This window comes from Triticum urartu, chromosome 2A (genome assembly GCF_056163025.1).
Source record: "Triticum urartu cultivar PI428250 chromosome 2A, HENAU_Tu73, whole genome shotgun sequence".
Classification (NCBI taxonomy): Eukaryota; Viridiplantae; Streptophyta; class Magnoliopsida; order Poales; family Poaceae; genus Triticum; species Triticum urartu.
In genome coordinates this window covers 114,845,923-114,861,451 of record NC_141874.1, presented here as the reverse complement: position 1 = coordinate 114,861,451, position 15,529 = coordinate 114,845,923, and the positions used below count along the sequence as shown (strand labels likewise).

General features: G+C 48.3%; 1 protein-coding gene across 1 annotated transcript; it reads left to right on the top strand.

The window, feature by feature from the left end:
- The first annotated feature begins 13,974 nt into the window (after window positions 1–13,974).
- On the top strand, window positions 13,975–15,018 carry LOC147984190 (uncharacterized). Its single transcript, XM_087541001.1, has one exon. It carries the CDS (start codon window positions 13,975–13,977, stop codon window positions 15,016–15,018), a length of 1,044 nt encoding a protein of 347 aa, XP_087397127.1.
- Window positions 15,019–15,529: the final 511 nt, after the last annotated feature.

Genomic DNA, 15,529 nt, shown 5'->3' with positions numbered 1-15,529 from the left:
AACGGTATGGCGATGAGATAAGGGTATCATCGAAATGATGAATATGATAACCAAGCGGTGCTGGTGTGATAAGGATGATAGGTACCATTGAGATACTAATGTGATAACAAGGCAGTAATTAAACCCAATAAGCATGAGAGAAGGGGCGAGCCAGGGGGTGATCCACCCGTTCCTTTTTACTATGCCGAGGGGAAAAGGAAAGGGAAGAAGTCGTGATGCAAGAGGGAAAATGCGAAGGGGGTGAGAAACACGTGGCGGAGAGGAGAAAAACGTATTGGGATCTATCATCCCGAGATAAGACCTCCACCGGCACTTGGCAGAAAGGAGAAAAATGTGTTGGGATCTACCGTCCCGAGATAACACCTCCACCGGGTAAAAAACATCCTTGCCTTCTACATGAAGCCAACATGCCCTTCTTCTTTGCAACAACGTGACAAGAACCAACCTATTTCAAATCTTAGCCGCCTCTTACATACTCAGAGCAAGAAGCAACCTACTTAGTAGGCTTCTAGAATAAATTTTTATGTTGGCCTACCAGGATAAGCTGGGTAGGGGTAGCTTATTGTGGCACTAACCCATAAGCCCCAAAAGAGCTGGCCCTCAGGTTAGCTCTTCATACAGACCCTTCCGCTGTCGACGCCATCGGTTCCCCTATTTCCTCCTTTCCTCAAACCTACCTTAGTTTACCGCCCTCTCACACTAAGCTCCCCTCCTCGGTCTTCCCCCCCGTCGTGCAAACCTTTACAAATTTCCGTTGCAATGGGTAGTTGTCTTACTTACCAAAGGTACTAGGTTAACTCTTTTTTCTTTTGTCTTAGACTCCCTATCAATCTACTCCATGTCTGTTTTCCATCTTCCTAAAAAAAGTTTTGAAAGAGCTAGACACGATTCGTAGGGCCTTTTTCTGGATGACCAACAAAACTTGCAGTGGAGCTTAGTGTCTTATCACTTGGAAAAATGTTTCCAAACCAAAAGGTTGTGGTGATCTAGGCATTTAAAACTTTTTTATCTAAAATATCTTCTACTAATGAGATTTGCCTTCAAGTTGAATTAGACATAAAAGTCTATAAAGTGTATAATTTGGACTTTTTGATTTTATCCAAAATATCCGGCTTTGGATTTTGACATAAAAGTCTATAATTTGGGCTTTTGCTTTTAACTCTAAAGTGTGGGTTTTAGAATCCTTTAGGAAATCAAGTTGGAATTTTTGTTTGAATGAGTTCTTACTTATCTAACACAAATATCTATCGGGATTGTGTCAGGGGCTTTAATTGTGCATGCCATGTCAAAAAGAATATCATTCACAAGAAACACTTTAGTTCCCACAAATAATTAAGGAGAAATAATGTAATGTAAACTCATTTTTTTTGTTCCAAAAACACATTGTTTCTACTCTTCAACTAGAAAGTGTATGTAATGTTTTCATGTTTGGCTTCAACTTGGGTCCAGGGGCGGAGCCAGAATTTGAACTTAAGGGTGTGATGGGGCAAGAGACGACGACCAGAAAAAGAAAGATAACATAGTAGATATATTGAATGCTTTCGATAGATATCACAATCAATGAAGCAATGCAAAAAGGTTGCATTTTATATTAGTTTAAATTTGGTTTTTTTGCCAATAAGATCAAATGTGCCTATAATTATTTAAAAGATGTATATATTGTTTTCATCTTCATGACTACACAAATACAAACACAATTGATGAAACATTAAATCCAAATGACATAGCCAATGCATCTTGCCTAGAAGATAAAAGAAGAAATGACTGACCTAACTAATTTCATCTAAATCAAGAGAATGATGCTGCCTAATGTGGATCAGTAACACGATACAAATCCACGAAGGAGAAACTGACCGTAAGATACTCCTTTAGGTTTAGCCGGGAGTATGCACATATATGTTGATGACATTGCGCTCAAAACGACATAGCATTCCCATTCCATACACAAACTGTATCGCGATGTGTTTCAGACAGTATGCCAAGCTTTTACGTACTACTACTTCTATATTATTTTCCCATTTATTTTTCTGTTTCCTCTTGTGAGTTGTGTTCATGACTTGGCGTCATAATGCGTACGTGCTTCGTGCCATGCATGCATGTAGGAGGCAGCTAGCGGTGAGTTCGTGTGACTCTGTTTATGGTGCCACGCTCCGGCTACGTTTTGCTAGAAGATTCGTGTGCCTTTGTTTTGAAGAAACAACTTTTTTGTGCGTGGAAGGTGGCGAGAAGCACAGGAATCTTGTGAAATCGTTTCATCTATTCACACACACACACACACACCAAAAAAGGTTACTCCTACCGCTAGCTAGCTGAATTTGAACTGGGATACTGCATTTAATTTGGGCTGTTGGAGCACTGCATTTAATTTAGCTAACCTAGCCTCGACACGAATCCATGTTAATTTAGGGTTAACCGGGACACGTGCGATCCTAATCAATACACTAACCATGTTTTTATTTGCGGGTAAATACAGTAACCATGTTGACTGACACTATTCCAAAAATGAAGCATGCATGTTGCATGCATACATCTACGGTGCATGTTGCATGCATACATCTACGGTGCATGTCACCCGATCGAACGTACTATACGGCAGATATGGTTGTTCGTGCGTTGAGTACTCCAGTCGTTGCCCAACGGAAAGAGGAGTTCGTGAAAGTTAATTCAAAGGTTGGCATAAATTGACGCTTGGACGACGCCGCGCAACACAACAGCCGTCCCCGCCGGCCGCTTCCAAAAGGAAGAAGAGCTCGAGAATTTGAATGGATACGCAAGGCGAGCGGTGCTCGTGAAAAATAAGCAGTGGGAGTACGTAACCGGTAGGATTTGAACGAGCACTAAGGTCAGGGGTTCGGCGACCAACCTAGCTATGCTGATCGTGAAAGTCTTGTTTGTCCGCGGTGTGGTGTGATCGTGACCGCCTAGCCATTTGTTTTATAATTCCTAGTGAGCGATTTCAAAAGGTGATACAACGGCTAATTGACGGATATTTCTTGAGTTCGTGCGACCACTGTTTGCTGGTATACATCACTGTCACTAGCAGATTTTTACATGCGCGCATTGCAATTGCGCGAGAAAGCTGGCTGGCATCGCACAAAGCAGGTAGCAATTTGTTTCACAAATCAGCAACCATCGTAATCCTTAGATCACATATCATGGAGAAAGCCATCTTCTAGAGTGATTTTTTTGTGAAACAATGAAACATTTTCTTTGATTTTTTTAAAATGAGCTCCATGGAGCTCGAGCACCAAACTACATTTCTGCATCTTATAAATTCTAAATATGTGCCTCCCACTATAGAATTTAAATTTTCCCTATGTTTTGGTGATGTCGTGTCATTTGCTGACATCATTTTTTTTCCTCCCACCAATAGATTATTTCTCTGCAAAAGGTTCTCCATCAACACCACTTTATTAATCCCGAAGGTTCCCTATCGTAGTTCTTTCTTTCTTCTTCATGTCAGCCATAAGATTAACCAACGAGACGGTCAAGCGGTCGGCCGTGGATCATTACCCTTCACCATCACCTCCATGTGATCGCGTATCTTCATCCATTTTCCAGTGCTTTGGGTTTTGCTTGCCATGTGTCATGCTGACGAATTTCTGATACCGTCGGCCGACACTGGTTGAATACATCTAGATCTTGGTTGTGTGGTGAGGGAGTCCTGGATTAGGGGGTGTCCGGATGGCCGGACTATACCTTCAGCCGGACTCCTGGACTATGAAGATACAAGATTGTCTCGTGTCCGGAAGGGACTTTCCTTGGTGTGGAAGGCAAGCTTGGCGATACGGATATTCAGATCTCCTACCATTGTAACCGACTTTGTGTAACCCTAACCCTCTCCGGTGTCTATATAAACCGGAGGGTTTTAGTCCGTAGGACAACATAGACAACAACAATCATATCATAGGCTAGCTTCTAGGGTTTAGCCTCTCTGATCTCTTGGTAGATCTACTTTTGTATTACCCATATCATCAATATTAATCAAGCAGGACGTAGGGTTTTACCTCCATCGAGAGGGCCCGAACCTGGGTAAAACTTCGTGTCCCTTGCCTCATGTTACCATCCGGCCTAAACGCACAGTTCGGGACCCCCTACCCGAGATCCGCCGGTTTTGACATCGACATTGGTGCTTTCATTGAGAGTTCCTCTGTGTCGTCACCGTCAGGCTCGATGGCTCCTACGATCATCGATAGCGATGCAGTCCAGGGTGAGACCTTCCTCCCCGGACAGATCCTCGTCTTCGGCGGCTTCGCACTGCGGGCCAATTCACTTGGCCATCTGGAGCAGATCGAAAACTACGCCCCTGGCCGTCAGGTCAGATTCGGAAGTTTAAACTATACGGCTGACATCCGAGGGGACTTGATCTTCGACGGATTCGAGCCACTGCCGAGCGCGCCGCACTGTCCCGACGAGCATGATCTAGCTCTGCCGCCGAACAGTGCCCTGGAGGCCGCAACCCCATCAGCTTCGACCCTTAATTCGGAGCCAACTGCGCCGATCGAGGATGGGCGATTGGACGCCACCTCGGGGGCTGCGATTCCAACGGCGATTGAGCCGAACACCAGCCCCGCACTCCGCGAGACTCATGATTCCAAGGAGCCGGACTCCTCTCCGGACTCCGAACCCTCCGCGCCCCCGTCGATCGAATCCGATTGGGCGCCGATCATGGAGTTCACGGCCGCGGACATCTTTCAGCACTCGCCTTTCGGTGATATTCTGAAGACACTGGAATCTCTCTCTTTATCAGGAGAGCCCTGGCCGGACTACGGTCAGCAAGGTTGGGGTTCGGACGATGAAGAAATTCAAAACCCACCCACCACCCACTTTGTAGCCACTGTCGACGATTTAACCGACATGCTCGACCTCGACTCCGACGACATCGACGGTATGGACGCCGATGAAGGAGACGATGAAGAACCAGCGCCTACTAAGCCCTGGAACGCCACCTCGTCATACCAAAGGATGACGACGAGGAGCGGAAGGACGCACCGAAGGCTTGTTCCCTCGAAAAGCAATCAAAACGGTGACACAAGCGCCGCCCCAAATCCCGCCTCGACAGAAATAGCGATCACACAGACCCAGCGCTGGAGCAGGGCGAACCGCTGCCGGACAACGGCAATCCGAATAATCAAACCGAACAAACAAATCCTATCAAGGATAATGGTCCGGACGACATAACGCCGGACAGGCACCCGGAGCAGCAGAACGCCCGCAAAAGGCTTGTTGCCACCGCGAGGAGCCTTAAAAAGCAGAAGCGAAGGCTCAAAGCCGCGCAAGACACACTCCAATTAAGATGGAGCAAAATACTCAACACTACAGCAAGGTACGGCGACAATCGCCCCTCCAAGAGCTACCCAAAGTGAAAGCTGCTATCCGAATTCGATGAGGAAGCCTCAGACCCCCCACAACCAATCAAAGCAGCCACCTGGTCGGATAGACGACCCCTCTACCAACACAAAGCGGCATACAACGCCGCTCACAATACAACACGCGACCCAGGCGAGGGTTCGCACCCAAAGGACGGCGCAACAAGATCCATCTATGGACCACGCAAGCGCGCCCCAGCATACAATGCAACACAACAAACATCCGAACAACGCGGTACACCCAGCTACAGGGGTGTCGCACACCCCCTATGTTTCACCGATGAGGTGCTAGACCATGAATTTCCAGAGGGATTCAAGCCCGTAAATATAGAGGCATGCGATGGAACAACATACCCTAGGGTTTGAATTGAGGACTATATCCTTCACATCCATATGGCTCGAGGAGATGATCTCCACGCCATCAAATACTTACCCCTCAAGCTCAAAGGGCCAGCTCGTCACTGGCTCAAAGGCCTCCCCGAAAGCTCCATTGGAAGTTGGGAAGAGCTCGAAGACGCCTTTCGGGCAAATTTTCAAGGGACTTATGTTCGACCTCCGGATGCGGACGATTTGAGTCATATAACTCAACAACCCGGAGAGTCAGCCCGAAAGCTTTGGAACAGGTTTCTTACTAAAAAGAACCAGATTGTCGACTGTCCGGACGCCGAAGCCTTAGCGGCTTTCAAGCATAGCGTCCGTGACGAATGGCTCGCCAGACACCTCGGCCAAAATAAGCCGAGAACGACGGCCGCACTAACAAACCTCATGACCCGCTTTTGCGCGGGTGAGGACAGCTGGCTCGCCAGATGCAGCACCAGCGACCCCAGTACATCTGAAGTTAGGAATGGAAACGGGAAATCACGGCGCAACAGCAATAACAAACGTCGGAATAAAGAAGATAGCACGAAGGGCACGCTAGTAAATGCCGGATTCAAAAGCTCTCGGCCATGTCAAAAGCCGCCCCCTAAAGGCACCAGGGATGAACTGTCCAGCCTCAACAAAATTCTGGACCAAGTATGTCAGATCCATAGTACCCCTGGTAAACCTGCTAATCATACCCACAGAGAATGTTGGGTCTTCAAGCAGTCCGGCAAGCTCAACGCCGTACACAAGGGGGAGGATACGCCAAGTGAAGACGAGGACGAGCCTCCCAAGCAAGACACGGGGGAACAAAAAAAATTTCCACCAGAAGTCAAAACAGTAAATGTGCTACACGTAATCAAGGGGAAAAACAACGCGGCACTCCGAGGAAAACATACCCAAGTGCCTGTCACCGCGAAGTCCTGCCACTGGTCGTCTCAACCGATCACTTTCGACCATCACGATTACTCTGCAAGTATCCGACACGCAGGGTGGGCTGCCCTGGTACTAGACCCAGTAATTGGTGGATATCACTTCACACGAGTCTTGATGGACGGCGGCAGTAGCCTAAACCTAATATATCAGGATACAATCCGCGGGATGGGGTTAGACCCAACACAAATTCGCCATAGCAATACTACCTTTAAAGGAGTAACGCCAGGCCCAGGGGCTCGTTGTACGGGCTCCTTCCTACTACAAGTTATATTCGGCTCCCCCGATAACTTCCGTCGCGAGAATTTAACTTTCCACATTGCTCCGTTTCAAAGTGGCTATCAAGCACTGCTCGGACGCGAAGCTTTTGCTCGCTTTAATGCAATACCACACTACGCCTCCCTCACACTCAAGATGCCCGGTCCACGTGGCATCATTACAGTGCACGGAAATATCAAGCGATCTCTGCATGCCGAAGAGAGTGAGGCGGCCTTGGCAATCGCACACTAAAAGCGCCCGGACAAGCGAAAGCATCCAATAGGTCGTCAAGACCTCAGACACAACTAATCGAGTCCGGCGCCGCCACTTATACCGAATAAATGGTCACACCCCTACTCGTCAATACAAGGGGCTCAACGCACGCAGACATGTGGCAATTTCTCCTCATCTTGAATTATGCATGGTTTCTTTAACAAACTATCTTTTTGCACGACAACCTTTTTCACCTAAATTCCTCTCTTTTACAGACGATCATCGTGCTACACCCGTCCAGGATACGGCACAACGAAGACACAGGCGCAGACGTGCAGCAGGGACCCGCTCCAAGAATTCTTTTTATATTAAGACCCTGCGTAAACCTTTTTTACTGTCTCTTGTTGATACATATCCACCGTTGAGAAGGATGCTGACGTCTTGGCATGTGGCCACGCCAGAACAATGCACGTACCTAGACACAAGGGGCTTCTTACAAAGGCCATTATTTAGGCCCGGTTTATACCACAAAGACTGAATACCTTAGGGAGTGTTCGGCGTCGCGAGTTTGACCCTATATGCATCAGCTCCGAATCATTGTCTTTGGTCAAATGTTGGGTTTGCCCGGCTCCTGTGCTTTGGTGCCTTATGTTCCGCTTTACCGGCTAAGGTAGCACCAGGAGAACTACTGCGATTGTGCCCTGGTTCATCCGGATGAGGACCTCAGTAGAGAAAGCCGAAAACTGACTGTCATGATATAGCGTGAGACTGGTCAACCACTCGATGACCTATGGGAATGTTAGAATTCCTCCGCCTTAACGATGGGCCGTCTTCCGGCCAGGCATGTACGCACCCCGGGATCGGGAGAGTGCGGAGCCACCAGGGGCTATCTAGTAGCCCCACTGTCAAACTCCTGTGGCTAAGTGAAAGTGTTAAAGCGTTATAGTCTGGTTGCCTCGCTCGCTCCGCTATCACCTCCTTAATAGGACCAAGACGTTGGGTTAAGTGTGAACGCGTGTTTCTGCGAACTCCTCCGCATTATATGCGTGTGGGTTGAAGCCGACGACTGCAATCTTTTAGGTTATACACACGTATATATAAACGGCCGTCCAGGAGACATCATATTACTTTCAGGCAAAATTATAAAAATAGCCTTATGAAAATTTATAAAAGCATTTCGCTTACAATGAGATTACATATCACTCGAACATAATATTTTTTGAGCACTGGGTCTCTATCAAACGAGCACCCTCAAGAACTTCTTCAAAGTAGTGCTCAGCAGCCCTTCGACCTATGGCCGAATCCCGCGCTACAACAGCGGTAGCATCCATCTCCACCCAGTGTGCTTTCACACGGGCAAAGGCCATCCGTGCGCCCTCTATGCACGCCGACCTCTTCATCGCATCAATGCGCGGCACCACGTTAAGGAATCGCTGCACCAAGCTGAAATAGATGTTCGGTTTTGACCCTTCCGGCCATAGCTGATCCACAACAGACCTCATGGAGAGTCCGGACAACCTATTTAGTTCGGTCCATTCGGCTAATTGATCAGTCAATGAAAGCGGACGCTCGGGAGAATGGAATTATCTCCAAAACAGCTGGTCTACTTCACGGTCCGTCTGACCCCGGAAGTACTTGGCCGCATCGGCAGCGCTCGCTGCCAAATCCATATACACATCCTCCGAACTCCACAGCCGATCCAGAGGGGCATACCGTGGATCTCCAAACTTCCTCCGCAACATAAAGGATTTCCCAGCTACAATTTCCCCGGCTTCCCGCAGCTCCTCCGTCTTCGCCCTCATAGCAGAGTGGAGGTCTTTTCTCGTCGCCGCAGCCTTCTCAAGGTCCGATGCCTTCGCCTGGTTTTCCTTTTCGTGAACCCGGCAATGGTCGGCAGTGGCTTTTAATTCTATAGCCATTTTGGCCATCTTATCTCGGCTCTCGCCATGCGCGGCCTTCTCGGCTCGCAACTCTTCGGCTGCCTTCAAAGCAGCCGCATTACCCAACCTCGCTTGTTCCTTGGCTCGGGCAAGTTCTGCCCGCAAGGCTTCAACAGTGGCAGCTCCATCTGCAGTCACAACATGTTAAAGATACTGGCATCATGCTGCTCTTCCTGTGTGGCGTTTACCAGATTATAACGCTTACCCTGTGCCTCGTCAAGCCTTTTGTTAACAAGCTCGATGTCGGTGTGTGCCGCATCCAACTGCCATTTTAAATGGGCAAACTCGCTAGTCTGGCCAGCCATCGAAGTTTCCATCACCTGCACATAAAGGCAGTTCGATTATTACCTGAGAATACGATCCTCTGTTCGTCATCGTTTCCGACAACAACCAGAGTCTCAAGGGATACTATCTACACAGGGCACACCTAGATGTGCAGGACTATCATACATTATTTTTACGTACCTCAAAGCCTGTCAGTAGACTCATAAAAGCTTCATGCAATCCGCTTTCGGCGGACGCGATTCTCTCCACCACCGTATCCATCAACATACGGTGTTCATCTGAGATGGCCGCTCGCCCCACCAACTCCCTCAGAACATCCGATCACACACTAGACGGTGCCGGACTCTTTTGTCTGCTCTCTTCGGGAGCCGGACACTGGGAGCTTTGGGGGTCGACGGGATTACCTTCTGGCCTCGCCGGACTCGGAGAGGCCCTCCGCGACGACACTTCAGGGTCACCCGCTTCCGGAGCGGAGGAGTCCAGAGGAGGCGTTTCGCTCTCCATCATCTATGGAAGAAGATCCCCGAAGACGAGCTCATTTGAGAGGGGCTAAGGCCCGAACTGCAAAGATATATGTGGTGGTTATTTTCTCAGAAGAAAAAGATGGCATATCTGTACTGATAAAGTATTTCGGGTCACTTACGACTCGTGGGAGAATTGACCCCCCCACGAACTTTGTGCGGCAACAGCACCCCACAAGGTAGGACCCTCGGTGGGAGACTTCTTCTCTCGTTTGGAAGCTTCGGCTTCCGAATCCCCGGGCACGGTCCTTTTCCTCTTCCGGTCATCTTCCTTCATGGAGACGCCCGCTCCCTCGGTTAGAATGGGCAGCGTTGGGGGCCCGCGTCCGCCCTTATTGTCCTCCGCAGTATCTTCCTTCAAGGGCTCCGGGCAAGGTGCAATCTGGAGCATCTTTTCCAGTACCAGATTTTCCAAACCCTCGGGGAGGGGGGCCGAACACCGAATCAACTTCGCCTTTGCTAGCCAGTCCTAATCAAAAAGCGAACTCTCAGAAATAACTTCGTGACAAATGAGAGACAATATGTTCGGCCGGAAGATTTCTTACCTGTTCGGTGGCACGGTTACTGCTTAGGCCCACGTCCTCGGTGATTTTCGGACACTCTACCTGAGGTCCGAAGAATGACTTGTACATCTCCTCATGCATCAGGCCGAGGAAATTTTGAATGGCACGCGGTCCCTCGGGATTGAACTCCCACAAGCGAAGGGGTCGGCGTTTGCAAGGCTGGACTTGACGAACCAGCATAACTTGTGTTACCGCAACCAAACTGAAATCTCCATTGAAGAGATCTTGAATGCGGCTTTGCAGTATAGGTACGTCCTTGGCTGGACCCCAGCTCAATCCTCTGCTAATCCATGACATCAGTTGTGGTGGAGGGCCCAGGCGGAAAACAGGGGCGGTCGCCCACTTGGCACTTCTAGGGGCCGTGATGTAGAACCACTCATGTTGCCACAATTCAGACACCTCTGGAATGGAACCTTTGGGCCATGAAGCTCCCGTCATCTTGCGTATTGAGGCACCTCCACATGCCGCATGTTGCCCCTCGATCATCTTCGGCTTTACTTCAAAGGTCTTGAGCCATAGGCCAAAGTAAGGGGTAACCTGGAGGAAGGCCTCGCACACGACAATAAATGTCGTGATATGAAGAAAGGAGTCCGGAGCCAGATCATGGAAATCTAGCCCGTAGTAAAACATCAAGCCCCTGACGAAAGGATCCAAAGCAAGGCCTAGACCTCGGAGGAAGTGGGAGACAAACACGACGCTCTCGTTGGGTTCGGGGGAGGGGACGGCCTGCCCCCGGGGAGGCAGCCGATGCAAAATCTCGGCGGTCAGATATCTGGCCTCCCTCAACTTTTTGATATCTTCTTCCGTGACGGAGGAAGGCACCCATCGGCCTTGAAGGCTAGATCCGGACATGACTAAAGGTTCGGAGCACCTGACCCGAGTTTTGGGCGTTTGAGCTTGAGGCGGGGGAAGGATTCGATTGAGCACGGGAGGGAAAAATAAAAGCCTTGTCCCTTTATAAAGAGGGTGAATATCAAGCGTCCTCTCCGTGTCCGTTTGGACTTGCCTATGATTTAGGAGTCCTAGAAGCAGTTGGGTTACCCATGCCCGTATTGATGAGAATCCCGGAATAAGGGGACACGATCTCTGCTTTGACAAAGACGTGCCAAGGAAACCGCCTCGCATAACACGCCGAGGTGGGATAATGAAACGACTCGGATAAAGGCTTGGCTGTGGTGTGTCACGCTACGGCATACGTCAGCAGATTGGATTTGTGTAAATATTATTCTCTCTATGGCAATATGTGGAAACTTATTTTGCAGAGCCGGACACTATCTTTGTGTTCAAAATCTTCTATGAAGTACTTGGAGGAGGAACCCGCCTTGCAATGCCGAAGACAATCTGCGCGTCGGACTCGTCGTCATTGAAGCCTGGTTCAGGTGCTACTGAGGGAGTCCTGGATTAGGGGGTGTCCGGATGGCCGGACTATACCTTCAGCTGGACTCCTGGACTATGAAGATACAAGATTGTCCCGTGTTCGGAAGGGACTTTCCTTGGCGTGGAAGGCAAGCTTGGCGATACGGATATTCAGATCTCCTACCATTGTAACCGACTTTGTGTAACCCTAACCCTCTCCGGTGTCTATATAAACCGGAGGGTTTTAGTCCGTAGGACAACATAGACAACAACAATCATACCATAGGCTAGCTTCTAGGGTTTAGCCTCTCTGATCTCGTGGTAGATCTACTCTTGTACTACCCATATCATCAATATTAATCAAGCAAGACGTAGGGTTTTACCTCCATCGGGAGGGCCCGAACCTGGGTAAAACTTTGTGTCCCTTGCCTCCTGTTACCATCCGGCCTAGACGCACAGTTCGGGACCCCCTACCCGAGATCCGCCGGTTTTGACACCGACATGTGGGCTCGCTTCTTCTAAGATTCTAAGATCTCTAGGACCGTTGACTCCTGGTGCGTCAGGCCTTCGGGGGTCGCTTGTGGGCCTATATGCAACAGACGATGACCTGGTGCGTCAGGCTTGATTTAGAACTTTGTACTAAATCAAGTTAACTAATATGGATCGGAGGGAGTACTATTTCTATGTATTTACCCTGACAATTGTTGTCATCGGTCCTATATTGGATCATCCCTATCTATTCGAAGGGCGCCATGATTGTGTCTTTATGAGTTGGACAATTATATTGTACATTTACTTATATTTTATCTGGCCTGGAAAACCATAATTACAATTGGAAACCAAACATGTAACTGAGAAACCATATAATGGAGAGTCTCGGATTTGGGATATTAAAAATGTTTTAGCTTGCATCATGATAGTGAGATTCATAGCTTCTAGTAAATGATACTCTCTGATTCAGGAGACCCAAAAACTTTTTAGCTTACATGTCCAATATAATCAATCATAAGAGTTATTGCCTACTCAAAATGTATTTCTTTTGCTTAGGCGTCGAAAGAATTAGTGAAGTTGTTGCTGCTTAATATTGCGAGTCTCCGATTTGAATGTATTGGTGCCCACCGACGGTCCAATGAACCCACCTGTTGACGAGGCAAAATCAGTTCCAACGCATGAATTTGCACTAGGTTTTACTTGATTTTTGTAGCATAGAGGTTGATTGGAAGAAATGATTCCATTCATCCACCAATTAAGAAAAAAGAGGGTCTAGTTCTTCGTATGAGGTAAACCTTTACTTCAAAATCGCCTATGATGTGATGTGACTACCGATGGAAATTAATTTGTTTACATCAAGGATATGTTCGCATATTTTTTTGGAAGTTACTACTGGATAGATGGGAACAAATAAGCTTTAGTCACGCTCTTCTGTCTTGCTATTTTGACGAGAACAAATAAGCCGCCATCAAACCTGCGAGGAACCTTCTTTTAAAGCATATATGTTTCCAAATTGCCCACCAACTTTTCAGAGTATTGTTTGTGTTTCCGTTGCTTTATTTGTTAATTTTATCATATGGAAAAGTTGTCGAGGTTCTTCTCCTTCTGTACCTCATGTATTTTATACTTTCTCGTATGCATGGCAATCTTGACTCTACAGATAACTTTGATTGATTGAATTTGTGCAAATAATAACATTCTAATTTTTCTGCTCATTATTGGTTGACTCTTGGTCAATTTCTTACAAAAATGGATGGTTGTTCTAACTTCATAACTTTTAAGTATCCACATATGTGCATATTTCTTCTATCGTGATAGTAAGACAACCAATGCTCGACATTACGTGGCTCACGCCAACAAAATCTCAATCCTAAATTTACAGGAAACAAAGATCGAATCCTGGTCCACACAAGTAGCAGTAGAAGTAGGGGGTCCTTCGCTTCAGGGCTGTGTGGTTTTACCCGCAACAGGCACTAGAGGCGGTGCAGCCATTTTCTGGGATAAGCAAGTAGTCGACATAGTATCGCACATGATTGCTAGTTTCTCCATCACGGTTAGGGTCCAATTCATCGGCATCAGCGATTTCTTTTGGATGACAACCGTCTACGGGCCGAAAGAGGATGAATAGAAAGAAAACTTCCTTTCTGAACTTGCCAGCGCGGCCCCTCCCCCATCGGATCCGTGGATGCTTAATGGCGACTTCAACATGATTTACCAAACCAGAGACAAAAGCAATGGCCTGATCAACAGAAGGATGATGGGCCGCTTTCGCCAAGCGATCGACTACGCAGGGGTCAGAGAAGTCAAGTGCAGAAACAGGCGATTCACCTGGAGTAATGAGCGAGAAGCACCTATTTTATGCAACATTGACAAGGTTTTTTGCAACTTAGCATGGGAAGACATGTTCCCCGACGTGTTGCTTACGGCGACCTCTACGTCCTTCTCCGATCACTGCCCCCTCCTGTTAGCCAATGGTACGCCGCTAGTTAGGAAAGCTAGGTTCAGGTTTGAAAGCTTTTGCCCGCAATTTCCGCACTTCCGCGAGACAGTGCAGCACGCCTGGGATCGACCGGTGAATCACGACTGCCCATTCATTCGCATCGGCAGGAAGCTACAGAGGACTGGGGCTGACCTAGAAATCTGGAGTAGATCGCTCTTTGGAGGCGCCAAGATGCAGTTCCACATTGCAAACACGATGATATTGCAGTTGGACTTGGTGCAGGAGGCCAGGCACCTGACGGAGCAGGAGCGCCAGCTGCGCAAGCAGCTTAAACTCAAGGTGATTGGATTGGCCGCCATTGAGAGAGCCAGAAAACGACAGCCATCCAGGATCATGTGGCTCAAAGCTGGCGACGCAAACTCAAAAATTTTCCATGCAAAAATCAGAGCAAGAAGGAGGAAGAACTACATTCATTCGATCAGGGTGGGCATCGCAGACATCACTGAACACCAGGAGAAGGCATCAGCCGCGCACAACCACTTTACAGAGGCTTTGGAAAGGAGCCGGCAGCGCAACTGCACTCTAAACTGGGACGAACTGCACCTGCCGGTAGTCGACATGACGGGGCTCGATCTACCTTTCACCGAGCATGAAGTGTGGGCGGCAATTCAGGCCTCAGCGGCTGAAAAAGCGCCTGGACCGGACGGCTTCACCGGTCGTTTTTCAGGGCTTGTTGGAACATCATCAAGCACGAGATTATGGCAGTTTTTCAGAAATTCTATGACCTAGAAGAGCAAACTTTGATGATCTAAACAACACGTTCATAGCACTGCTGCCGAAAAAAGATGGAGCAACGGAGATGTGCCACTTCAGGCCTATCAGCCTCATACACTCCATGTTGAAACTGATAGCTAAGGTTCTCTCTATGCGGCTGTCCCCAAAACTCAAGGACCTCATCTCCCCGGCGCAAACTGCTTTCCAAAAGGGCAAGTGCATCCATGATAGCTATCAGTATGTACAGGGCTGCGTTAGAGCGCTTCACAGGGACAAAAAACCGGCCCTTCTTTTCAAACTGGACATTGCCAAGGCCTTCGATTCAGTTTCCTGGGAATACTTACTGGAACTGCTGCAGAAACTGGGTTTTAGCTCACGTTGGAGGGACTGGACCGCCATGCTTCTATCTTCAGCCTCCTCCTTCATCCCGATGAACGGCGAGCCGGGTGAGAAGTTCTGGCACCGCCAAGGCCTGCGTCAGGGAGACCCTTTCTCCCTGCTCCTCTTCATCATCGCCATTGACCCG